Genomic DNA, 25958 nt, shown 5'->3' on the forward strand with positions numbered 1-25958 from the left:
TATGATCCAGCAATTCCTCTTCTGGGTATTTACCCAAAGAAAACAAAAACACTAATTTGAAAAGATATCTGTATCCTCATGTGCGCTGCAGCATTATTTACACTAGCCAAGGTATGGAAGCAACCTAAGTTTCCATTGATGGATGAATGGATAAAGAAGATGCGGTTATATACACACACGATGGAATACTACTCAGTCATAAAATGAATGAGATCTTGCCATTCTCCACAACATGGATGGACCTGGAGGACATTATGCAGAGACAAGTAACATATGATTCCACTTATATATGGAATCTAAAGAAACAAAACAAGTTATGCTACGTGAAATAAGTCAGGCAGAGAAAGATACCATATGTTTTCACTCATATGTGGATCCTGAGAAACTTCACAGAAGACCATGGGGGAGGGGAAGGGGGAAAAAAAGTTACAGAGAGGGAAGGAAGCAAACCATCAGAGACTCTTAAATACTAAGAACAAACTGAGGGTTGATGGGGGGTGGGGGAGAGGGTTTCGAAAGTGGGTGACGGGCATTGAGGAGGGCACCTGTTGGGATGAGCACTGAGTGTTGTATGGAAACTAATTTGACAATAAATTACATTTAACATAAAAAAACTTGAGAGATACAGAGAACAGATCAGTAATTATCAGAGGGGCTGAGAAAGGGAGTAGGCAAAATGGGTGAAAGGAATCAAAAAGTACAAACTTCCAGTTATGAAATAAGTAAGTCATGGGAATGCAATACACAGCATGGTGATTATAGTCAATAATATTGTATTACATATTTTTTAATGTTTATTTTTGAGAGACAGACACAGCACAAGTGGTGGCTGGGGCGGGGGGGGGGGGGGGCGGGTAGAGAGAGAGGAGACACAGAAACCGAAGCAGGCTCCAGGCTCTGAGTTGTCAGCAAAGAGCCCCACACGGGGCTTGAACTCATGAACCATGAGGTCATGACCTGAACTGAAGTAGGATGCTTAACTGACTGAGCCACCCAGGCGCCCCTCCCCTTGTATTACATATTTTAAAGTCACTAAGAGATCTTGAAAGTTCTCATCATAAGAAAAAACAATTTTGTAACTCTGTATGGTCACAGGTGATAACTAGACTTATTGTGGAGATCATTTCACTACACATACACATACTGAATCATTATGCTAAATACCTTAAACTAATATAATGCTATATGTCAATTATACTTTACTAAAAAAATAGTTGTATTTTTCACGCTTTTCTTATTTGTAGTTAAAGGTTTAGAAACTTAAAAAGCCAACCTATCTTTATGTTTAAATGCTCTTCTTACAACTCTTTAGGACCCACTGTGTGCTGTGTGCCACACGGGGTTAACCTCTGAAAATAGAGGGTAAAGAGAACACACACGATTGCAGTTCCAAGGGAGTTACTGGTCTAGTTGGGGAGACAGTGATTATAGATTATACAGGCTCAACTGCAAATGTATACATAATCATAATCGTGGTATGTGAATGAGAGGGAAAACAGGAAGTTATAAAAGGATCACAGGACTCCTCCTGCAGAGTAGACTCTGATGAAGGAGGGCTAAGCGTTAGGAATATTTAAGATAATATCTATGATGAGAAGGTGCCAACTGGAAACAGCATGTGCCAAGGCCATGCGGTGGGAAGTGGGAGAACAAAATGGCCCCTGTGGCTGGAATGTGGTATTAGAGGGCTGGGTCGGTCTCAGTAAGGCAGGCAGGGCCAGAGGGCACAGGAAATAGTTTGGGTTTTATTTGGGGTAGGATAGGAAGTCAATGAAAGGTGTGGATTGGGAAGTGACATAATGTGATTTAAATTTCTTAAGGACCTTCAAGGCCATTTTCTCAACAAAGGAGAAGGGAGGAAGCAAAATGAAAGGGGAGACCAGTTCAGGAGCCTACTGGCCGGAGAAGAGGTTGCCAGACCATTAGCGGTGGGAACAGAGGAAATGGAAAGTTTCCCAACACAGCTCGGGAAAGATGAGGGGTGAGACGTAGTGGGTCAGAAGGAAGGAGACACCAAGAATAACCCCTAGGCTGAGGTCTGAGGAGTCATTTAGAGATGACGGGGAGACATGTCAACTATTTGATGCTTTGGCGAGGAACCACGGGCACAAGTCAAGAAGGCAGCTGCGTATACCCTAGGCAACAGGGCACACCTCCCAGCGCCTCCCAGACTGTCTGCCACGTGCTCAGTAAATGTGTGTTGTGCAGAATTAGCAGCCTCTCCCGTCACAGCTAAGGACATGCAGTGACGCGGCTCTGTTTTCATCTCATCACTTGTGAGACCAGAGAACATATTTAGACTGCTTACTGAGGATAAAACTGAAGTCTAGTCATGCCATGTTCCCACAGGATCAAATCTGTTAACTTTCAAATCTGTTTTACTTTCATGAACACCAGAAGTTAATCAGTTAGACAGCATCTAGATTAGTTAAAATTCCTGAATAATATAGTCACTGATCACACCATGCCCTACGAAGCCCTTCACAATCTGCCCGGTCCACCTTTCCAGCCTCCCTCGCAAACTTCCTGAGGCTTCCCCAAGGCAACACGTCCTTTCATACCTTCACAAGAGCGGGGCACACACATTACCTGCAATGAGCTTCTCCTTTTTATCCTACTGATGGTTTACATCTCCTTCTGTAGGTAATTAATGCATTACCTCTTCCTTGAAGTCTTCCCTGATTTCTCCCAGCTGAGTGCCTTTTCTGTGACCCAACAGCCCTCTGTTCATAACACAATTGTTGGGTAATTTTTTAATCTATTAGGTCCTATGGTAATTATCTGATCACACACACGCTGCCTGAGACGCACTAAGGGAAAGCACTGTATGGGGTTTAAAATTTTATCCCTAGTGTGTAGCGTGATACCTGATGCACAGTAGGCATAGATTACATGTTTGTTATATAAGTAAATAAACGAATAGGAAAATGTTATTTCTAGTTTTCAGCAAAGAGCATTACAATTTGTGTTTTAAAAGATCTCCTGGGGCGCCTGGGGGGCTCAGTCGGTTAAGCGTACAACTTCGGCTCAGGTCATGATCTCGCGGTTCGTGGGTTTGAGCCCCGTGTTGGGCTCCGTGCTGACAGCTCAGAGCTTGGAGCCTGTTTCAGATTCTGTGTCTCCCTCTTTCTCTGACCCTCCCCTGTTCATGCTCTCTCTGTCTCAAAAATAAATAAATGTTAAAAAAATAAAAGATCTAAGTCTGTAGTACTAATGCCAAAAAGTGGGTTACTTTCTATTCACCTAGCCAGCAAAATAAACCATCCTTTTAGAAACCCCAACTTATTAATACCTATGGTATAGTAAAAAACAAGTGAAACTCAGAGAGAAAGGAAATGCATGCATAATATTTGCTCTTTACTTACCATTGTGTATGATTTAGGGAAATGATAAGAAACAAACAGGACAATGCCATTGTTCTATGTGTGATTCTCACACACACACACACACACACACATGCGTACATGAGTAGTGATATCTTTTAAAGTACATATTCAGAAAACCCATTGGTATTTGAGGCCATAAAGCAGTTAGGGTCTTTATTTCATAATCTCGTGGGATAAAAAGCAAATGTTCTTTAGTTTTTCCTAGAAGGAAATGTGGGTGTCAACTGTATGTTTACTCCCACTTGGAAAAGGAAAACAATCTAATAACACAGATAACTCTATATACGTAATCAAGTTCTTTTACACTATTTTCCCCATAGGACAAGATCCCTTTTTTTTTTTAAGTTGATTTTTTTTTGAGAGACAGAGAGAGCGTGCAGGCCAGCGCAAGCAGGGGAGGGGCAGAGAGAGATGAAACCAGGGACCCGAAGTGGGCTCCACGCTGCCAGCACAGAGCCCGATGTGGAGCTCAGACTCACCAACCACCAGATCATGACCTGGGCTACAGTCAGATCGTTATGTTTTAATAAGGGTCATCACGTAATATTAAACCATGCAAACACATCCCCACTGCTCCCTCCACTCCCGTGCCCTTATCTTAATCTTCCATGGCAACACATACCCAAACGCAAGCCCCTTTTCTAACAAGGACAAACTTTCATTCAGCTTGGCTCTCACACTGTAGCAGCCCAATCACCTTCCGCAGTCAGCGCATAATGGTTTGCTACTCCTGCAGCTCTGAGATGCGAACACGTTCGCGTAAGTTTTCTACATCTTGGCTCTTTAAATGGCCTAGAAATACACTTTCTACTGCTAGCTCCACCTGCTGTCACAACACTCAAACCTAAGATTACCGCTTCACAGAGACTTGCAATAATTCTATTGCCCTCAGATTTCATGCTCAATGACAAATGCATTACCTGTGTTCGCCCCTGGAGTGAAAGCATATGTTCAGAAAATTCTAACTGCAAATACAACGTTGGGTCTCCTATGTGCATTGTTCCACTAATAACGGTTACCTAAATACGCTTTACTGCAGTTACGCATTAGGATCGTGACAACATCAGGAACCACATAGACCTGTGTGTTTATCTGAGCTTCTAATTACCCTGTTTACAAAAGGTGTTCAGAAAACACCTGGGTAGTTGGACTCTACCGGTAGTTTGCAGGGTTTTTTTTTGTTTTGTTTTTAGCTGTAGGAAAGGTGTAAACCAGAAAGCCTGATGTGCAGAGGAAATGAAGGCAGAACTATCTTGTCTGGAGCAAGGTGGCCCCTCCACCATTCCCTGTCTAGCAGTGTCTGTGGAAGTGTCCCCACAGGACCCAGGATTAAGGACCATGACTTAAAGACCACTGACACCAGTGACCTTTACAGATCCTTCTAGGCTCTGCAAGTCTATGCATTTTCCTTACCAATGGAAAACACGTCCTTTCATTTTATAAACTCCTCTTAGCAAAACGGACTCTTTGTGTTCTATAACAAACACATATATTTTACTTTGCAAGCTATTTACTACTTGTGATATAGATATGTCATAGAGAGAGGAAGGCTAGGAATGTCTATCTTTTCTACCTTTTTAAGTAGTTTCCTAGGAGAATAATCATCTTTTATCATAGGGGTGGATATATTCTAAAACTATATAAATTTTTCCTTGAAAGTTTCATTATGTATATATTTTTGAGGTTCAAAAGACCACTGACCCTATGCTTCAGGGCACACAGAGAAATCCTCTTGAAAATGAAGGCATCTAGTTTCTGGCTATCACAGTGAGCTTAAATTAGAAACTGCAATAAACCTGAGGAGAGTGAAGGAGAAAACAATAAAAATGTCAAGTTATTTAGACGGTAGGTCTGCTCCTAGATTTAGTATAAAAAGGAGGGTTCATGTTCATTGTGCCATATATTAATTTTTCTGGGGCTTGAAAATGCCTAAAAATGAGCTTTTAAAAAGATAAAGTGGCTTTTTAAAAGGTGTAAGGCAAGCCTTCTCTACCTTGAGAAATAAAATTCAGATTGTGACTTCCAGAGGCCATGAAGGAAAAGAAGGGACACAATATGTTCCCATAAAAAGATTATAAGGACAGGGGCACCTGGGTGGCTCAGTTGGTTGAATGACCAACTTCAGCTCAGGTCTTGATTTCACAGTTTGTGGGTTCGAGCCCCGCATCAGGCTCTGTGCTGACACCTCGGAGCCTGGAGCCTGGAGCCTGCTTCGGATTCTGCGTCTCCCTCTCTCTCTGCCCCTCCCCCATGCATGCTCTTTCTGTCTCTTTCTCAAAAGTAAATAAACATTAAAAAAAATTTTTTTTAAAAGATTGTAAGGACAGAAGGAGAAAGTGGCATCAACAATGGTGAGCTATCCCCTGTTTTGTTTCTTAGGGGATAAAGAGAGAGAAGCAAACCATAAAACAGACTCTTACCTACAGAGAACAAGCTGAGGGATGCTGGCGGGGAGGTGGGCGGGGATGGGCTAACTGGGTGATGGGGATTAAGGAGGGCACACACGATGAGCACTGGGTGTTGTAAGTGATAAATCACTGAATCCTACCCCTGAAACTAATATTACACGTACGTTAACTAACTAGAATTTAAACAAAAATTTGAAAAGGAAAACGAAAAATAATGGTGTGCTGTCATATTAAGGTGGATAAGTAAATTCAGAGAACTGATATTTTCTTCTGGCTTCCTGAATAAGAGTAAGGGAATAAAGAGAAAAGAATCTACTTTAATGGAAGAAGTCAAGTTTTACCATATCATTGGGAGGAACATGAAAAGGAAGAGTAAAAACAGGTTATAATAGAGGAATCTGAACCAATAAAACCTTACTTCTGTCAAACAGGGACTGGAACCATTACTTTCTTTTATCATGTATTATCTCCTGCTTTTATCATGTATATCTCCTATATCTCCTGCTCATAAACCTGCACAGTTTCCTCAGTGTTATCACTGCAAAGTCCTGACACCTTATTCCGGAATTTAAAGCTTCATTATTCCATCTAGGCAGAGTGGGCCTCAATCCCCCTTCTTAACACTCAGTTTCCAACAGGGTAACTTACTCTGCTGACACAACAACTCATTTATAGGTAGGCACTATACTCTTTGCTGGTGTGGGAGGTAAAAATATTCCAAGGAGGGTAGAATCCATTTATGCTAGGACTCATTATTAACAGTATGACAGTTGATAGCTCTGGATATGCAAATCTGGGGGTGGGTAGGCAAGGAAGGGGGGGGGGGTCTTACAACCAGAGATCTGGGAGAAGTCTCCGCCTCCGAGCTAGTGTGGGCCCTGGGGGAAAAAGGTCTGCGAGAGAAAGTGCACAGAAGTGGACTGCACAGAGCCCTTACAGAGGAGACAGCGCCAGCCAGGCCTTTCCCACTTCTAGCTGTGGGGAGTGAGGGATAAAGCCCTTCTCTGTACTGTTAGCAAACGCCTCAGCAGTCCCATGACATCCATCGTTTTTACGAAGAGTGTGCTGGGTAAGTAACCCACGCTGAGTTCCGCATCCACACTGACCTAGCACAGACAGCACCAGGAGCCAGGAGCCAAGCGCAGAGCCGGCATCTGCATTCACTCATTTCACTATGTCCTCTTCTTTGCTTCTCCACCTTTGCAAATCCCACCCATCCTTTTCCGTCCAGTTCTGGCCCTCACCTCGCATCTCCCTCCTCCAATCTCTTAGAGGTTTTCTTGTCCATAGTAATTATTTGACATCTGGCCATAAATGAAGTGACAATACCCTTTTATGTTCCCTATCTTAGGCCAGTGTCTGTGTCTCCTACTTTTTTTCTACCCTGCAGTGAAACGTAGTCAGCGTCCTCTAAAATGAGTAATGAGAGAAATTCATTTAGGGGTGAACATCTATGGGCAATACCACAAAATGGCCCTATGGTTAGGATTTCAAGATAAGTTAAGCGTGACGTGTATGCATTTCCTGATCACAGGAAAAAACTAAGAGGTCAGTAAATAATACTATACTATACCGTGGCTTTAGTTCGTTAGGCAGCAGCCCAAAACGAGAAAACATCCACAACCAAAAAAAGGTGTTTACAGTAGAATTTAAAACACTAGAAAATGGACATTTAAACTTAGGGAAATAATACAGTTCACAGTCAACTAGTGAGCTCCAAACAATTCAGATGAGATAGTGATAAATAAAAGTATACAAGCCAACTGGCCATTAAGCTCATGCATAAATTATTTTCCAATTGAACTGACAATGGAGAGCACGATTGAGTCAAATAGTCCACAATCACGGTTATGTTGAATCAGTCTCTTTGATTTGTCCATTAAGTTGAAGGTTAAAAGTAAGTTCCTGGAAGGTTTTTTCTTCTTTAAGTATGAAAGTGAAATATGTTCATTGTTTTAAGAGGGAAGTAAGAAAACAAAAAGAAAAAAAAAAAGCTCGATCTAATCACCTTGTGAAAAGAAAATTCTGATGTACTTTGTTTTTTTCCATAGGCATATTTTATATGGATCCGGGATAAACACATACAGACAGCTGTGTAAGGATTCAGTGGGGGCAGTGTTCATGTAGTTCTTATTCACAGCATTTGGCATAGTAAGCAAAAGCTCTATAAATCTTATTTTTTGTTATTCATATAAAATGCTCAACAATTTGTCATACAATGAAGTCAAATCATCTGATATCACACGTGGTCTTTCTTTGCCCTTCGTGCTGAGCCATTCAGATGTGTTTGCATTAAACCACTGGCCTACAAGGAAGAAAGTTTAAGGAACAGCCTTACAAAATTCACCAGTGTATTTACCGAACAGTTTGTGGAACATCAATGTCCATTCATCAGTCTCTCTTCCATGTGACATTGTGAAAGAAATATACTGTACCAGGGAAAACTCTCTCTAGATAAGAAGTTTCTATTGTATGGACGATGATCACTGGATTGTCATTCCCTATTTGTTCTGGACATTAGGTAGCTCGGAACCAAATCTGTTATCAACCTCCAACAATGGCACAGAACCTTCTGTATACTGATCCACTCCTGACTTCAACTTGTTGATTAAGTTCCTGGGGGATGAACACTGTCCTCAACTCTGTCTAATGACTAATATGACCCATGGCACCATTAAAATCAAGGGTTTAGCCAATGTTTGAGAGGGTAAGTTTGGAGATCAGACTGCTGTGGTCTGTTACTTAGATAGCTACACTATGCATACTTAACCTCTCTGAGCACTGGTATTTTTTTTTAACTTATAAAATGAGGTTAATCTTGGTATCATAGAGTTGTATTAAATTTAACAATTCGCGCCTAGCACTCAATCACAAGTCTGCACATGGTAAGCATTCAGAAAATCATAGCTGTAATTATTATCTATAATAAATATTACAACACATGTAGAAGTATTTTGCAAATAAAGAACCATCAAATGCCAGGATCGAGATATTTTATTATTCCTCTCTAGAGCCTAATCTCATTAAAAAATTTTTTTTGATGTTTATTTACTTTTGAGAGAGAGAGACAGACAGACAGACAGAGACAGAGCTCCAGCAGGGGAGGGGCCCAGAGAGAGGGAGACACAGAATTCGAAGCAGGCTCCAGGCTCGGAGCTGTCAGCACAGAGCCCAACGTGGGGCTTGAACTCACGGACTGTGAGATCATGACCTGAGCCCAATTAGGACCCTCAACCAACCGAGCTACCCAGGCACCCCCCCTTAATTTCCTCTTTTTTAAGAAAAGGTAACAAATAACAGTTTTTTAGGTCTCTTCTAGTTGCAACCTTTTGTGCTCCATACTTAGAGAAAGTATGAAATGTATCCCAGAGAGTGAGCACTGCAACAAAATACAACCCTTTAAAATAGGTAGCTTTAGTATACATTAGAACCACCCCAACAGTAATCTGTTGCTTCTTAAACAAGAGACTTTTTTTTTTTTTGGTCTCCCACTAACATAATTTCTTATTCCTGCCGCCTAAACAGTTTTTGCTGACGGATACTTGCTTGTTAGGTTACAGGCATTAAAATGCCTTCTTGCTACTTATTCTGGCTGTCTTCAGACTCTCCCAGTGTGACTTTTCTGGAGACGATCTACTCTAACTTCTAAAGGTTTTGACTTAACTTTTCATTCTTCTTAATTTTAACAAGGAAAATCTACAGAAACGACCCACCTGTTAGACCAGAAGCTCCTGGAAAATAGGGCCCGGGCACCCAGGTTTAGGTACTAAAGTGTGTGCATAGTCAAGACTCGGCTGAGTCAGGGTCAATCCAGGATGTGCGTATGGACCTCACCCAGGAAGCTGGGTCTTCCTCACCTAGGAACTGGAGCCTGAACAGAAAATCCTTTAGGGTGGCACGCTAGAGACGTGGCATGACCTTGTCTGGATGTAAAAAAGAGCCATAGCTAGCTGGAGAATTCCCAGGTCAAGGCTACCAAGAAGGACTATGGAAAAATTGATTACCTGAATAAATAGCTCCCAGAAAGCCAAGGCCACATTTCAGTTCTTTTTCAAGATCAAAACATGAAAGAGAGAGATAATATAGCTGACAGAACATTTCATCTGTGCATAAACCCTCTTCCTGCAAGAAAAATAACATGTAAAAGGTGACTCATGTATGGAAAGGGACAAAAGATGGAGCTGATGGCCTGAAATTTGTTCAGTTGTGAAGAGTTCTAACAGAAAAAGAAGTTATGTTAGCAGCAATCAGAGTTCAGCAGTGATTTCTTGCTAGGATGACTTTATTCTTTCTTTTGAGTATTTGTGGTTTTGAGTCTCCCTTTCAAATAAACATGAATTAAAGCTAGTTGGAAAGGTAGCACCCTGACTTTAAGTCTATTTCCTTTAAACGAGAAGGATATGATGCTCTGAGAAGGTTCATTTGCCATTGATACCAAGACCAGGAGAGGAACTGGGGGAGAAAAAGAGAAAAAAAAAAAGAAAGAAAAAAGAAGATGAAGGGAAAAGACTGGAAATCTGTAGACTGAGGAGGGTCCCTTCACACTAATTTTGGAGCCAGGTGCTAAACATCTGCACTTTGATCTCTTCCCCCCGCCCCAGACCTTCCCCTGAATTTCTCAGATGGCTAGATTACTTTGTGACCTTTTGAAATTTATCTTTTTAAAAAAATTTTTTTAACATTTATTCATTTTTGAGAGTGAGAGAGACAGAGCATAAGCGGGGGAGAGGCAGAGAGAGAGGGAGACACAGAATCCGAAGCAGGCTCCAGGCTCTGAGCCATCAGCAAAGACCCCGACGCAGGGCTTGAACCCACAAACCGTGAGATCATGGCCCGAGATGAAGTCAGACGCCCAACCGACTGAGCCACCCACACGCCCCTGAAATATATCTTAAAGTTAATTATTAGGAAAAGACACTGTGAAAAGCAGCATCCTCATGAACTGACTGAGAAGTGGATGTGAGAACAGATGTAACATCCTTGATATTAAATGCAAGAAAATGCATAGAGGGGCAGGAGTGTATCGTTAAAGTCAGAAAGGCCTCATAGGGAAGACTGTGTTCACTACTGAAATATTACAGTTTTGAAGCAATCCTTGGGCCATAAGGAGTTTGAGAAAATGTTCCATATCCAGGTACTCTTCATTATATATGAGACAGCTCAGGCCTGGAAGAGACCATGCGAACATAGTTAATGGAAAGAAACTCTTTTCCAAAGCATAAAGCTCCAGTGGCCATCAGAACTAGTTTCAAGTGGAAGCTCTGTGACTGCAACAAAGGTGAGAAATATTTCTGCCTGAAGTCAGAACTCAAAAATTAGAGAATTCATAAAGGAAATTTTGTAACTTTCACGAACATATCTTCAGCCACAAGTCAAAGTCAAACCTCTCTCAAACGTCAAGGAAACACACACACACACACAATGAATCAGTCCTCACTTTGTATCAGAGTATATGCACACACGAGAAACCTTTAGAAGGTAATGAAGGTAGAAAACCTGCCTTCATTTAGGATAATTGAAGGATATGAAGGATATGAAGGATATGAAGGATATGAAGGATAATTTACCCTTCAAATTATCCATACAGGAGAGATATTCATATCACATGAATGTAACATAGACAAGGAAAGCTTTTTATGAAGTCAGATCTTGTTAAACATGAGATAATACATATGGGGGGGAATCTTCTGATATTGAATATGGGGAAAAGTTCTGTCAGAAGTCAATTTTGGCTCTACATTAGACAATTCACTCCAGCTGTAAAGAACATGGGAAGTCTTGGGGTACCTCAGTGGCTCAGTTGGTTAAACATCTGATTCTTGATTTCGGCTCAGGTCATGATCTCACGGTTTGTGGGTTCGAGCCCCACATCAGGCTCTGTGCTGACAGCTCAGAGCCTGGAGCCTACTTCAGATTCTGTGCCTCCCTCTCTCTCTGGAGCTTGCTTGGGATTCTCTCTCTCCTTCTCTCTTTCTGCCCCTCCCCTGCTTATGTAATTTCTCTCTCTCTCTCTCTCAAAATAACTAAACGTTAAAAAATTAAAAAAAAAAAAAAAAAAAAGAACATGGTAAATTTTTCTTCCAGAAGGACGCCTCTTTCTACATCAAAGAATGGCTGGGGAAAGAAAACCTTCTGTGTAAAGGCAAATCCTTAATTCAGAGAACACACATTAGGAAGAAAGTCTATGAAAATAATGAATGATCTGACTGCCTTCAGCAGCAATATCACTGGCTTTATCAGAAAAGTTGCAAAATGGAGAAGCGCTATATATGTAACATGTGGGGAAGACCTTCACCCAGGCAGAATCGAGAAAATCACTCACTATTTAGGGGACTGCTAATAGGGAGAAATGCTACCAATGCAAAAAATGTGGGAAATTCTTCTGCCAGAAGACAGAAATCAGTTTAGATTCAAAAATTCATATAGCAATCCAGAGGAAAATATGTAGGGAAGGCATCATGAAGAAGTTACAGGGGCACCTGGGTGGCTAAGTCAGTTAAGCATCCGACTTCATCTCAGGTCATGATCTCACAGTTCATGAGTTCAAGCCCTGCATTGCACTCTGTGCTGACAGCTCAGAGTCTGAAGCCTGCTTCAGATTCTGTGCCTCTCTCTCTCTCTCTCTCTCTCTCTCTCAATCTCTCTCTCTGCCCCTCCCCCACTTGTGCTCTCTGTCTCTCAAAAATAAATAAATGTTAAAAAAAAAAGTTACAACTGGGGCGCCTGGGTGGCTCAGTCAGTTGAGCATCTGACTTTTGATTTTGGTTCAGGTCATAGTCTCACGGTTGTGGGATCGACCCCCAAGCCAGGCTCTGAACTGGGCTGGGTGTGGAGCCTGCTTGGGATTCTCTCCCTCTCTCTTTGCCCCTCCCCTGCTCGCTCATGCCCCCATTCTCTCTCTTGCCCTCAAAATAAATAAATAAACTCCTTTTAAAAAAAGAAGTTACAATGAATTGAACATTACAGACACAATATTTGAGCATTTTGAGTGTGCAAAAATTTTTACGTGAAATTAAAAGGGAAATTCTATCAAGTTAGGGAGTTTGTCAAAAACACGTTCTCCTAGCAATAATATTGTTCTAAGAGTCATGGTCCATATGGGGTACTGAACCTTGCATACAAAAAAAGAATCCAGTAAACTCTTTTGTAAATCTACCATTTATAAATAAAAAGATTTGTTCAAAGAAAGAAAAAGCCAAACTGGTCAAAAGGACACAGGAGCCAAACTGGTCAAAAGGACACAGGTCAAAAGGAATGAGGAGGCATTCAATGCCCAAGTCTGTGACAAGCTGAAAACTAAAATAATTAATGATAATTAATGGAGTATAAATCATTAAAAAACATGCAATTCATGAGTCTGTGCTGATAATAAACAGATGGATTGATCAAGAAGAAGAGAGGTCTCCTGCTTATAGCCAAGGTTTAACTGAAGCACTAGGATTAGAAAATCCTTATTTTGCAACTGTTATGACAAAAACTGGGTCAGACGAGAATCATGAACAGTTACCAAATCTAGGGGCAAATTTTGATGAGAAGGAAAATATTTGCAATGTCTTCAATGTGTCTCTCCACACACCGCTTGTTAGTTGCAAGGGAAGAAAAGATAAACAGAATACATTGGAGAAACTGGACAACATCTTCCCTAGTGGCAAAAATTAATACCATCTATGAGAGACAGATGGTCATTGTGGGCCTCCAGACGTGGCCCCCAACGAGGGACAGGCCACCTAAATGGTATTCTGGCTCAGAATGCTTAACCCCAACATCAGGCAAACACAAAACAAGGACCATTCTTAAAAATCTAATAGTGAAGGCCTTTGACAAAATTCAGCAACCTTTCTTAATAAAAACCCTCGAGAAAGTCGGGATAGAAGGAACATACTTAAAAATCATAAAAGCCATTTATGAAAAGCCCACAGCTAACATCATCCTCAATGGGGAAAAACTGAGCTTTTTCCCTGATATCAGGAGCAAGACAGGGATGTCCACTCTCACCGCTGTTGTTTAACATAGTGTTGGAAGTTCTAGCATCAGCAATCAGACAACAAAAGGAAATCAAAGGCATCAAAATTGGCTAAGATGAAGTTAAGTTTTCACTTTTTGCAGATGACATGATATTATACATGGAAAATCCAATAGACTCCACCAGAAGTCTGCTAGAACTGATACATGAATTTAGCAAAGTGGCAGGATACAAAATCAATGTACAGAAATCAGTTGCATTCTTATACACTAATAATTAAGCAACAGAAAGACAAATAAAGAAACTGATCCCATTCACAATTGCACCAAGAAGCATAAAATACCTAGGAATAAATCTAACCAAAGATGTAAAAGATCTGTATGCTGAAAACTATAGAAAGCTTATGAAGAAAATTGAAGAAGATATAAAGAAATGGAAAAACATTCCGTGCTCATGGATTGGAAGAATAAATATTGTTAAAATGTCAATACTACCCAAAGCTATCTACACATTCAATGCAATCCCAATCAAAATTGCACCAGCATTCTTCTCGAAACTAGAACAAGCAATCCTAAAATTCATATGGAACCACAACAGGCCCCGAATAGCCAAAGTAATTTTGAAGAAGAAGACCAAAGCAGGAGGCATCACAATCCCAGACTTTAGCCTCTACTACAAAGCTGTCATCATCAAGACAGCATGGTATTGGCACAAAAACAGACACATAGACCAATGGAATAAAACAGAAACCCCAGAACTAGACCCACAAACATATGGCCAACTCCTCTTTGACAAAGCAGGAAAGAACATCCAGTGGAAAAAAGACAGTCTCTTTAACAAATGGTGCTGGGAGAACTGGACAGCAACATGCAGAAGATTGAAACTAGACCACTTTCTCACACCATTCACAAAAATAAACTCAAAATGGATAAGGGGCCTGAATGTGAGACAGGAAACCATCAAAACCCTAGAGGAGAAAGCAGGAAAAGACCTCTCTGACCTCAGCCGTAGCAATTTCTTACTTGACACATCCCCAAAGGCAAGGGAATTAAAAGCAAAAATGAACTACTGGGACCTTATGAAGATAAAAAGCTTCTGCACAGCAAACAACCAACAAAACTAAAAGGCAACCAATGGAATGGGAAAAGAAAGATATTTGCAAATGACATATCAGACAAAGGGCTAGTATCCAAAATCTATAAAGAGCTCACCAAACTCCACACCCATAAAACAAATAATCCAGTGAAGAAATGGGCAGAAAACATGAATAGACACTTCTCTAAAGAAGACATCCGGATGGCCAACAGGCACATGAAAAGATGCTCAACGTCGCTCCTCATCAGGGAAATACAAATCAAAACCACACTCAGATATCATCTCACACCAGTCAGAGTGGCCAAAATGAACAAATCAGGAGACTATAGATGCTGGAGAACATGTGGAGAAACGGGAACCTTCTTGCACTGTTGGTGGGAATGCAAATTGGTGCAGCCGCTCTGGAAAGCAGTGTGGAGGTTCCTCAGAAAATTATAGACCTACCCTATGACCCAGCAATAGCACTGCTAGGAATTTACCCAAGGGATACAGGAGTACTGATGCAGAGGGGCACTTGTACCCCAATGTTTATAGCAGCACTCTCAACAATAGCCAAATTATGGAAAGAGCCTAAATGTCCATCACCTGATGAACGGATAAAGAAATTGTGGTTTATATACACAATGGAGTACTACATGGCAATGAGAAAGCATGAAATATGGCCCTTTGTAGCAACGTGGATGGAACTGGAGAGTGTTATGCTAAGTGAAATAAGCCATACAGAGAAAGGCGGATACCATATGGTTTCACTCTTATGTGGATCCTGAGAAACTTAACAGAAACCCATGGGGGAGGGTAAGAAAAAAAAAAAAGAGGTTAGAGTGGGAGAGAGCCAAAGCATAAGAGACTCTTAAAAACTGAGAACAAACTGAGGGTTGATGGGGGGTGGGGGGAGGAGAGGGTGGGTGACGGGTATTGAGGAGGGCACCTTTTGGGGTGAGCACTGGGTGTTGTATGGAAACCAATTTGACAATAAACTTCATATATTGAAAAAAAAAAACTAATAGTGAGGGCTGGGCTAGTTCCTCAAAATTTCCATGTTATAAAAAGCCAAGAAAAAAAAAAGTCTACAGAAATGTTCCAGATGAAAGGAGTCTAAAGAGACATGGCACCCAAGACTAATTCCTGTATTAGATGAGGGATGATGTGTTTAAGGACATTATCAGATCAAATGACAGTACCGGAATATAAACAGTAAATGAGACAAAAATATAGTATCGGTCTAAGTTTACGGTAAGTGTCCTGTGGTTTTAGGTTCAGAGCAGTGAGAGGAGGGCATAGTGGTAGAAAGGGCCAAAGGGTTAAAATGTCAACAGTAAGTGCATCGAGGTAAAGAGTATACAGCTCTCGGTGTTATTTTTATTTTGCAGTTTTTTGTAAGCGTTAAATTATTTCCCCAAAAAGGTAATTTTTAAAAAGCCAATCCAACATGTTCTGGCCCCTATCTCCAAAACAACAGGTACTCCTCTGTCTCATCTTCCTTTTCCCTCTTCACTAGAGCATTCTGCTAAGCTCAGAAACATCTTCATGTGCAAAAAACCAAAAACAAAAAACAAAAAAAACCACTCCTGATCCCCAGGCACTCTGGACTTACTGAAAGACTTCTACTTACACTGTCACACTTTCTCAAGGTTTGGTTTGCCTTTGACCACTCCAGCCTGGCCTCTGCCGTCACCAGGTACCGAAACCGGTCTTGCAGGTAGCCAACTCCAAGGGACACTTCAGTTACTACCTACCTGACCTTTCCAAGGTGTTGACCACACCCTCTTCCTGGAAATAATCCCCTTCTCCTTGTTTTGGACCAGATACCTTTGACTTTCCTCCCGCCCCTCCCCACCTTTAACTTCCTCTGCCATTTCCTAACTCTCTCCCTGACTTCAAATGATTGCGGTTCCTGAAGGTTCTCCTTCCACTCTGTCTTGCTAGGTCATCTCATCCATCCCCAGGGCTTCAAACACCATCTACATGCGAACGGCTCCCAAATTTATTTCTCCAGCCCACAGCTTTCCTCTGAATTCCGTATTCACGCAGCCTGAATGCCCGGATATCACAGATTGAAATTTCTCAAACGTAGCATTTTCAGACGTGAACTCTGGCTCTCCCCCAACCCCAAACCTTCTCAAGTCTTTCCATTTCAGTAAAGTGCCACTTCTGCTCATCTAAGTCAGAAAATACTGATCAACAGTTGGATGTTCACATTACAAGCAACATTTTTTTCTTTATGCTTTTCAATGGTTTCAAACTTCCCTACAATAAACATCCTATTACACTTATGAATACATTAAAGAACCAAAATCTTTCTTTGAAACAGAACAAGACAAAGATGTGCTTTATAGTCTCTATTTTTGTTAATTTTGATTTTATGAAGTCTAAAAATTAATATTAACTTTCATATTACCAGAAGTGTTTGGATTTACTGAAGACATCACAGAATCAGCTTCTATCTAGAAAAGAAGAAAGAAAAGCACATATAATTTCATCAAATGTTTTCACAGTGGGAGTTCTTAATTCCTGGGGTGTGGAGAAGGATTATATTTTATGAGAAACAAACTGTGTTGAGTCTAGCAGACAACTAATATCACAGGACAAGACAGCTGTAATAGAAATTTTATTATTCCATCTGTATCTAGGGTTGGGGGGGGGTATGGGTGAAACAGGTGATTGGGGATTAAGGAGGGCACTTGTGATGAGCACCGGGTGTTGTAGGGAAGTGTTAAATCACTATATTGTACACTTGAAACTAATATTACACTCTATGTTAACGAACTGGAATTTAAGAAAAAAATCTTTAAAAAAAATCAATAAAAAATTAAGTGGCATTAAAGCAAGAAATATCTATATATCTATATGACACAATATGCTAATCTGCTACAGACCCTAATGGCCCCAATACTATTCCATTGACCAACATAGTTGAAGCATATACCATCAACTTGGCTGTCACATGACCTAAAAGCTAACTTTTCAATTTTAGACAAATACAAGCAATTGTTGCAATGAGCTCTATGGCTTTGTTTTTTACCTCTTTTTTTCCTGATTATGAAAGTAATATGTAGAAACCACAAAAAATATATAAGATCATGAAGAACATTTTTTTTTATTTTATTTATTCATTTTTTTTTTATGAAGAACATTTTTTTTTTTAATTTTTTTTTAACGTTTATTTATTTTTGAGACAGAGAGAGACAGAGCATGAACAGGGGAGGGGCAGAGAGAGAGGGAGACACAGAATCTGAAACGGGCTCCAGGCTCTGAGCTGTCAGCACAGAGCCCGACGCGGGGCTCGAACTCACGGACCGCGAGATCATGACCTGAGCCGAAGTCGGACGTTTAACCGACCAAGCCACCCAGGCGCCCCATGAAGAACATTTTTAAAAACAGCCGTCCAATGAGAACCACTATTAACATTTGGCCTAGTCTGCATTTTTCTTTTCCTATGGCTTTTTAAACATGTTTCAGAACATACCCTATATAAGTGTCAGGAAACTGTTTTCGCTATATTATTAAAATATAAGCACTTCCCTTTACTGTTACAAGGGCATTATAAACATTATGGAATGAGAAAGTTGGCAATACCTGACATAGTTTCTCTACCTTGGATTCCATGCCCTGCACTTTCCTGGTTCCTCCTGCCCCTCCCTACCCTTAACTGTCGGTACCCCCAGTGGTCCACTGCCTTTCACGCTGTGTAACACTGTTTTGGGGCAATGCCACCCAGGCTCATGATCTAGCACCTGTAAACTGAGGAGTCCACAAACTGTCTCCAGCCCTTACCTCTCAATTCCTCACCCAGTTCCAGACTCCTACATTTACAAGTGGTGGCACAATCTGAGAGCCGATCTTTACCACCATAACCTCAACACCAGCATAATATTTAATGAGTGAATTCACTTAGGATGCTCAGAGCCTCCTCAAACTTAATGTGCCCCCAATTGAAGTCATTGACTTTCCTCTAAGCCTACTCCTTAATTTTCCTACTTGGTGGCATCACTATTGCTATAGTCCTGGTTTCACACCCCTCTCTTAACCACCAACCACATCAAGTCATCAGGGCAGATCATCTCCCAACACCACAAAGTGCTTCTGGACACCTCATATCAGAAGAGTCTAGCTAGCTCTTCCAGTCTAAGTGACGCCTAGACTCCTACTTTACACTAGGATTTCAAGACCCTCTTCCTTGTCCCTTTCACTTTGGGTCCTTTCTGTTCTTCTCCATCTCAGTATTTATCACAGAGTTTTATAAGTCTCTTTACACTAAACCGTGAACTGCTTCACAACACGGACTATATTTTATTCGTCTTTATATCTCCAGCAACTAGCAAGTGTTCATTTTATTAAACAGGAACACTTAACAGATTTCATTGTGTAAACAACTGCCGTGAGTGTATAAATGATTTATTACATTCCATGCATTCAATAAATATTTCATTTGCTCAAAAGCAATATTCAAAAATAAAACCCTAGGGGTGCCTAGCTGGCTCAGTCAGGAGTGTGTGGCTCTTGATCTCAAGGTTGTGAGTTCAAGCCCAATGTCGGATGTAGGGACTACTTAAAAATAAGATCTTTAAAATTAAATAAAATTAAACCCCAAACCTCAACCCACTATAAAAGTAAAAATCTGCTACATTTCACAGAGGGTGCACATTGTCATTTAACAAAACGATTGACACATACAAATGATTGACAGGTGTACCGGTGACTTGCTATCACTTTACTGCTTAGTCATTTGCAGTCAAAAGACATTTGATTAAAAAATAAAAGCCAAGGGGCACCTGGGTGGCTCAGTGGGTTGAGTGTCCACCTCTTGATTTCGGCTCAGGTCATGATCTAAGAGTCCTGGGTTTGAGCCCCCCATTGTGCTCCACCCTGGGTATGGACTCTGCTTGAATTTCTCTCTCTCCTTCCCCCTATCCTTCTCCCACCTTCTCAACTACTCTTAAAAACAAAACAAAACAACAAAACCACCAAACCTCAACCAGGCATGAAAATACAAGTAAAAATCTGTTAAATCTCATGAAGTGTACATATATATGTATGTGAGCACATCACTGCACTTGTCATTCAATTCCTCACTTATAGTCTAAAGTTAAAGCCAATTAAGTAGGCTCAAGGGTGATCAAAGCAAAATGAAACCAGTTATCTTTCCAGCAAGGTTAAATACAATGCTTCAAAGGCTGGGCCCATTGAGCTGACCTGATTTGGAATTCTAGCTGAAATACCTGCAGGTTAACAGGAGAGCTGCAATTTCTGGGAGTCAGCCCTGACTACCGCTCTGAGCTCCGTGATCAGCTTCTCAGTAACCAAGCATCTGCTAGTAGGTAAACCACCTTGAGCCCACCTGATCCGTTCATGAGACATATTTGTATCAGCAGAACTTATTTACCGTGAAGTGGTGATACATTCAAGCATAATGAAGGACGGAGACGTGAGACATCACCTGGTCCCTGGCTTTGCTGGGCTGGTAATCTGACAGGCAGAGCCCGCTCATGAGGAACAGCTGGGCCAAAGTGATTGCCAAGCTATTTGGTTTAAGGAGGGCACGAGGGAGGCATTCCAGAGCCCTCTGTTTGATGGCTGTAAATGAATTTCTTAAACCTGGACAAGATCTTGTCTCTGATGAATTTCAGTTCAGCACCTTAACAAGAGGGATCCATCTTTAGAATGAATGTAACAAAGGGAGCAGCACAAAGACAAAGGGGAACAGGAAATTTGCCCTCCTAAGGCAGGACGTTCCTTGAAGCTCAGTTCAACTCTCATTATTAGTGAATGAGGGCAAAGTTTCCTGGAGAATAATATCCAACAAAACTTCAAATTACCTAGCAATTGTACTTCCAGGAATTTATTCCACAGATATACATCCACAAGAATAACCATATAAAAGGATGCTCATCACAACGTTTGTAGGAATGAAAAATAATGGGGCAATCTAAGTGACCAAAAACAGGAAACTGGCTAAAAAGAATACTATGCAACTACTTTTTAAAACATGGTGATGACGGGGCGCCTGGGTGGCTCAGTCGGTTAAGCATCCGGCTTCAGCTCAGGTCACGATCTCGCGGCTTGTGAGTTCGAGCCCCGCGTCAGGCTCTGTGCTGACAGCTCAGAGCCTGGAGCCTGTTTCAGATTCTGTGTCTCCCTCTCTCTCTGACCCTCCCCTGTTCATGCTGTCTCTCTGTCTCAAAAATAAATAAATGTTAAAAAAAAATTTAAAAATAAAATAAAACATGGTGATGTGTGGGGTGCCTGGGTGGCTCAGTTGGTTAAGTGTCAGACTCTTGGCTTCGGCTCAGGTCATGATCTCATAGTTCGTGGGTTTGAGCCCTGTGTTGGGCTCCATGCTGACGGTGAGTGGCCTGCTTGGTATTCTCTCTCCCTCCCTCAAAATAAATAAACTTAAAAAAAATTAAAGTTCAAAAAAAAACACAGTAAAACATGGTGGTGTGTGCTCTTTTGTTAAGTGAAAATAAACAAAATAAAACAGGCATACAATGCATCCACTTTTTCAATAGAATGCCAAGCATGTTATGCACTGGAAATTTTGAATGATGCATAAAAAATTGTAAATGATAACCCCTGAGGAGTGGGACTCTTTGGTAGCAAAGAGATTTTATATTCAACTTCATACTTTGCCTGGATTGTTTGAATTTTTTGACCATATAAATATACGTTTTATAATTTAAATGAATTCCTCCTATTACCAATGCCCTCCCCACAGCCTTCCGTCTTGACACCTTCCTAGCATCTTGTACTTATTATTAGTAACCAGTGGTGCGTTGGCTTCATCCACCAAGTTCCAGGGATGAACTTGAATTCATCCCTGAGTTAGGTTCTTTATTTTTTTTATTTTTGTTTAATGTTTGTTGGAGCATGAGCCGGGGAAGGGCAGAGCAAGAGAGGGACACAGAATCTGAAGCAGGCTCCAGGCTCTGCTCTGAGCTGTCAGCACAGAGCTGACGTGGGGCTCAAACTCACCAGCCATGAGATCGTGACCTGAGTGGAAGTTGGACACTTACTGGACTGAACCAGCCAGGCATCTCTCATCCATGAGTTAGGTTCTTAAAAGTCAGCACTGGACATATCTCTGAAATTGCTCTGAAAGGCAGTGATTTCCTTATAAACATCCTAAACTAGCCACTGCGCTTTACTTACAAACTACCCCAACTGTATTGTCTACCCATTCCCAAATATAGGAAGAAAGCTCTACCTTGGTGGGCTTGTACCCAAACAGCATTACAACAGCCACTTTAAAGTCCTCTCTGCTTAGATAGCCTTTGTTATCTTCATCGCATGCTTTAAACACCTAAAGAACATTAAATATCTTCAGTTAGATGGAAACCGTTTGTTTATTATCTTTATTACTAGTTTATGTAGATCTCCAAAATCTAAAACTCAGCTGAGCAGGAGGGTTCGGCAATGGAGTTTGATTATTCTAATTTTACTTCTCCAAAATTCTTAATGTGCTAAAATTTACCCCCCCCCCCCCCCAAAAGTGCAAACGACTTGATCAATCGCTAGACTGACGCAAATTAATTCATTTAAACCACCGGGGTAAATTCTACCTAAAATTCAGTTCTAGAATTAGGAAGGTGAGGTAGATACTGGGTAGAGGTTATTATTAATAGACTACGTAGCGGGGAAAAGAAGGAACTTGGAAATAGCCAGAACACTGGACAGGGAGCGAGAAGCCTTGCAGCTCTAGGCTCAGTCATTAACTATGACACTTTAGAAGGCCAGTTCACTTCTTGTCAGTGCAACCGAGCTGAGTGAGACCCAGGCAGGTGACGGAAATGAGAGTTCTTGGTCAAGTTAGAATCCGAGTACCAGCTCTCCGGACACCTACTTTCACCCACTTCTTGTGTTCTGAGGGGCTGGCTTCCCACGTCCGTGGTCGGGCCCCAGCCTCAGAAAAAAACATCGCGACAGCCACAACCGCATCGGGATAGCAGAACCCGCGACCTCCGAGACCAGAAGCCGGCAGCTGCAGACCTCTGGCCAAGCTCCCCGCAGCTAAGGAAGCCGAACTTGGCCGGACACCCCCAATGTCTTCTCCCATTGGACGACCTGCTAGCCACTGGCGTTGATCCAGCAATCCTATTGGCCAGAGGCTTTAGGCCTGTTTCCTTGGGACAGCCTATGGCAGAGAGGTTCCGGAGCCCGCCCCCAGCGTTGGCTCAGCCATTCTTTCCTCCTTAACTCCTCGCGCGCGGATGGCATCCCCCTCACCTAGGTCCTGCTTCAAAGTCTCTTGCAGGATTCCTTCCATGTTTCTGCCCCCCACACCTTGCAATAAGTAACTGGTAATTTTTATCTATGGCACTGTGGATAACATTATAGCATTATAGGAAACACAAAAATGTGAACAAAGCATAAAAGCAACCAAAGAGAAACAAGTCCATGATTCACGTGTGGATGGGCTATTCATTGGGGTCGAGCCCTTCAGGGTAGTCACTATGTCTGTTTTGTCCTCCTAATAACCCAGGCACCTAGCACGATGCCGGGCACAAAGCAGACGTTGAGTAAACGAACCAAGTCCTTGGGACGTTTCCACAGAGTTTTTCACTCAGTCCTCTGGGAGCGGTGCCTAGTTTGAAAGAAAAAAAAACAACTCTGAAAATAGTTATCATAAACATGATATTCAAGGAATATGGGGAGTGTTCCGTTTTGCAAAAGTTTGTTTCAGACCTCGCTTCCGGCAAACCAGTAAGATTAAACACACACCTGTTTCAAAGAAACAGGCATTCGCGGTTGAGGGTGATGGGAGCTCATTTAACCTTTTCCTTTACAGCAAGTTTTACAAGCTTGCGTCCCCAGCGAACCCCGGCTCCTATGAGGACACAGATCTCAGCCCTCAGCTGATCCTGTACCTTTAAGTAAATACCTCCTGCCTCGAGCTCCAGGCAGCCTGAAGCTCTCTATGAGAACTGTAAAGGGGATGCGTTTTGTTAATTAAGAGAGGAGAAAGAAGACTTAATTTTCTCTCTCTTCCTTTTAGGACAAGTGGTCAAGTGGTGAGACGAGAGCTGGAGGCTGCGGGGGGGAGGGGGGGGCTCCCTTCCACCCCTTCCTGCAGGAAGCGCCTGTAGTCCCTTAGGACACGGCGGGCTTTAGGACCCAGCGGCCGGCGTCCCGGAACGGGAAGGGGCAGGACCAAGAGGTGCGAGCCTCGGCCGGGAGGGTTTAAACCGCGCGCAGGCGCGCGCCGCGGTTGAGAAGGCGCGGATCTTGGTGGCTGTGGGCCGTGGAAGTTTCAGGTGCGTGTTCGACTGTTGCGGGAGCCGGGCCGGCGAGACCCTGCTCCTTCCGGCCTGGTCGCGGTGCTGGGGCTCTGGTCCCGAGAATTCTGGGGCCCGGCGGGGCGGGAGGTGGAATCTGAGAGAAGCGGGGGTAGCTGGGCAAGACCCTGGGGAACGTCCCCTCCCGGGCCTCCGCTTCCTCAATCCGAGAACCTGTTGGGCGCCGCGGAGAGCAGGGTCCGGCGGGGAGTGTGGGTGTGAGGGGTCCCCGCGCTCGGGTTCTCACTTCGGCTTCTCCCCGCGGTAGGTGGGTGGTGTCCGCAGGTGGTGATGCTGGCGCGGGTGGGGGCGCTGACTCTGTGTCAGGCCCTGAACTTTCCTGGGCTCGGCTGCCCCCTCCATGAAGACAGTTAGTCGCGGGACTTCGCAGAGGCTTGGTGCGAGCGCGAACGGAGTTTATTCCCGGCAGAGCGCTTCGAAGGGTGCTTGGCCCGAGGTCGGCGCACGGAGGGGGTAGCCCCTGTCGTTACTGCCGCGGCGTCCCCTGAATCAGTCCGCTTCACTGCATCCCCACCGCCCCTGCCGCCTCACTCCCGGAGTCGTCTCCAAATTGTTCACCCCCAATTAGGGAACGTCGTGTACTAAAAGGGTAAGTCGAGGGGCGTCTGGATGGCTCAGTCGGTTAAGCGTCCGACTTCGGCTCGGATGGTGATCTTGCCCGCGTCGGGCTCTGTGCTGACAGCTCGGAGCCTGAGCCTGCTTCTGATACTTTCTTTTCTTTCTCCCCCCTCTCCTCTCCCCCTCTCCCTCTCCCGCTTGCACTTGGTATCTCTTTCAAAAATAAATGTTAAAAAAAAAAAAGTTGGACCAGGGAACTCCCCCTGCTTATCAAAGCATTTCAGTGGGCCCTCTCCCTTTAGACTGAAATCTAGAATCTTTAACACTTGATTTAATTCCCCACTCCCTTCATCCAGAACTACTGCCTGCTTTGCCCAAATCCTTTTGTCTGCTTTAGGAGCTATTACAGCTTTGTTCCCACCTCCAGGCTTTGGCAAGTTGGATTCCCTCTACTTGGAAAAGCACCTTCCGCTGGGTTTTTTTCATGCTTCAGATCTCACATGAGTGTTATTTATCCAGAGAGTATTCCAAAGTAATTATGTCCCTGTTATTCTCTGCTACTTGAAAAATGCTGTGAGTGTCTGGAAAGACAGCTTGTTTTTTCAGGGTTCTTCTCCCCCCCCCCCCCCCCCCCCCCCCGCCCAAATATTAGTCCTTGTAGGGCAAAAAGAGTTTCTGTGTTAACTCGTTATTCCCAGTGCTTGGCCTATAGTAGCTGTTCGATAAGGATCTGTTGTCCGAGTGAATTCTGGGAGGTCTGTATGATACTTTATGGATACACACTTTATGGAGGAGGAAACTGTCTCAGCAGTAAAGTAACCTGCCCAATTGCACATTGACCACCTAGTAATGACTGGATTTGAGATGGGGGTCCATGTTTGCCCAGGGGTGGCCCACACAGGGCCTTTGTTGAGAAGCCTGACCCCTGTACTCTCCTGAGGGTCTGCACATTCTGCAAGGAGCTGCTGGAGTGCAGAAAAGATACGCCCCAGTTGGGTCTGGTGTGGTGGGGTTGGGGGGGGGAGAGGAGGAGCTAGCAGCTTTGAGAGGAGTATGCATTTGCATCCACAGCCCTCCCCACCCCCCATAAGAATCTCTAGTGTTCGCAGTTAGCATTGGGTGGGAGAATGTGCGATTTTCATCCTCCTTGGCAATGTAGCCTAATGCTGTTTGCCCTATTTCCGTCAGTATTTTGGTCACACGTTTGCCTGCACCCTCCCCGGTTTTTGTCTCCTTTGTAATACCAGCACTGTTG

At 42.8% G+C, this 25958-nt stretch overlaps 2 protein-coding genes across 20 annotated transcripts in view; one reads left to right on the plus strand and one right to left on the minus strand.

Moving 5' to 3' along the window:
• EFCAB11 (EF-hand calcium binding domain 11) overlaps positions 1-22875 on the minus strand; it is a 156385-nt gene extending 133510 nt beyond the window's left edge. For all 14 annotated transcript variants that reach the window (XM_042944058.1, XM_042944061.1, XM_042944054.1 and 11 more), the window contains exons 1-3: positions 22693-22875; positions 22057-22152; positions 17251-17296 (exon numbers count right to left, since the gene is read on the minus strand). In XM_042944058.1, the coding sequence (XP_042799992.1) occupies positions 17251-17296; positions 22057-22152; positions 22693-22767 (217 nt within the window). In that variant the 5' untranslated portion in view covers positions 22768-22875. The remainder of the gene's footprint in view (positions 1-17250; positions 17297-22056; positions 22153-22692) is intronic.
• Positions 22876-24009: 1134 nt separating this feature from the next.
• Positions 24010-25958, plus strand: part of TDP1 (tyrosyl-DNA phosphodiesterase 1) — a 92059-nt gene continuing 90110 nt past the window's right edge. For 4 of the 6 annotated variants that reach the window (XM_042944050.1, XM_042944052.1, XM_042944053.1 and 1 more), the window contains exon 1: positions 24485-24734. The gene's annotated coding sequence lies outside the window, so the exon portion shown is untranslated. Of the gene's footprint in view, positions 24104-24392; positions 24735-25958 lie in introns of those variants that run through there. The other 2 variants (XM_042944047.1, XM_042944049.1) reach the window with 2 other exon arrangements.

This window comes from Panthera leo, chromosome B3 (genome assembly GCF_018350215.1).
Source record: "Panthera leo isolate Ple1 chromosome B3, P.leo_Ple1_pat1.1, whole genome shotgun sequence".
In the NCBI taxonomy this organism is placed as follows: Eukaryota; Metazoa; Chordata; class Mammalia; order Carnivora; family Felidae; genus Panthera; species Panthera leo.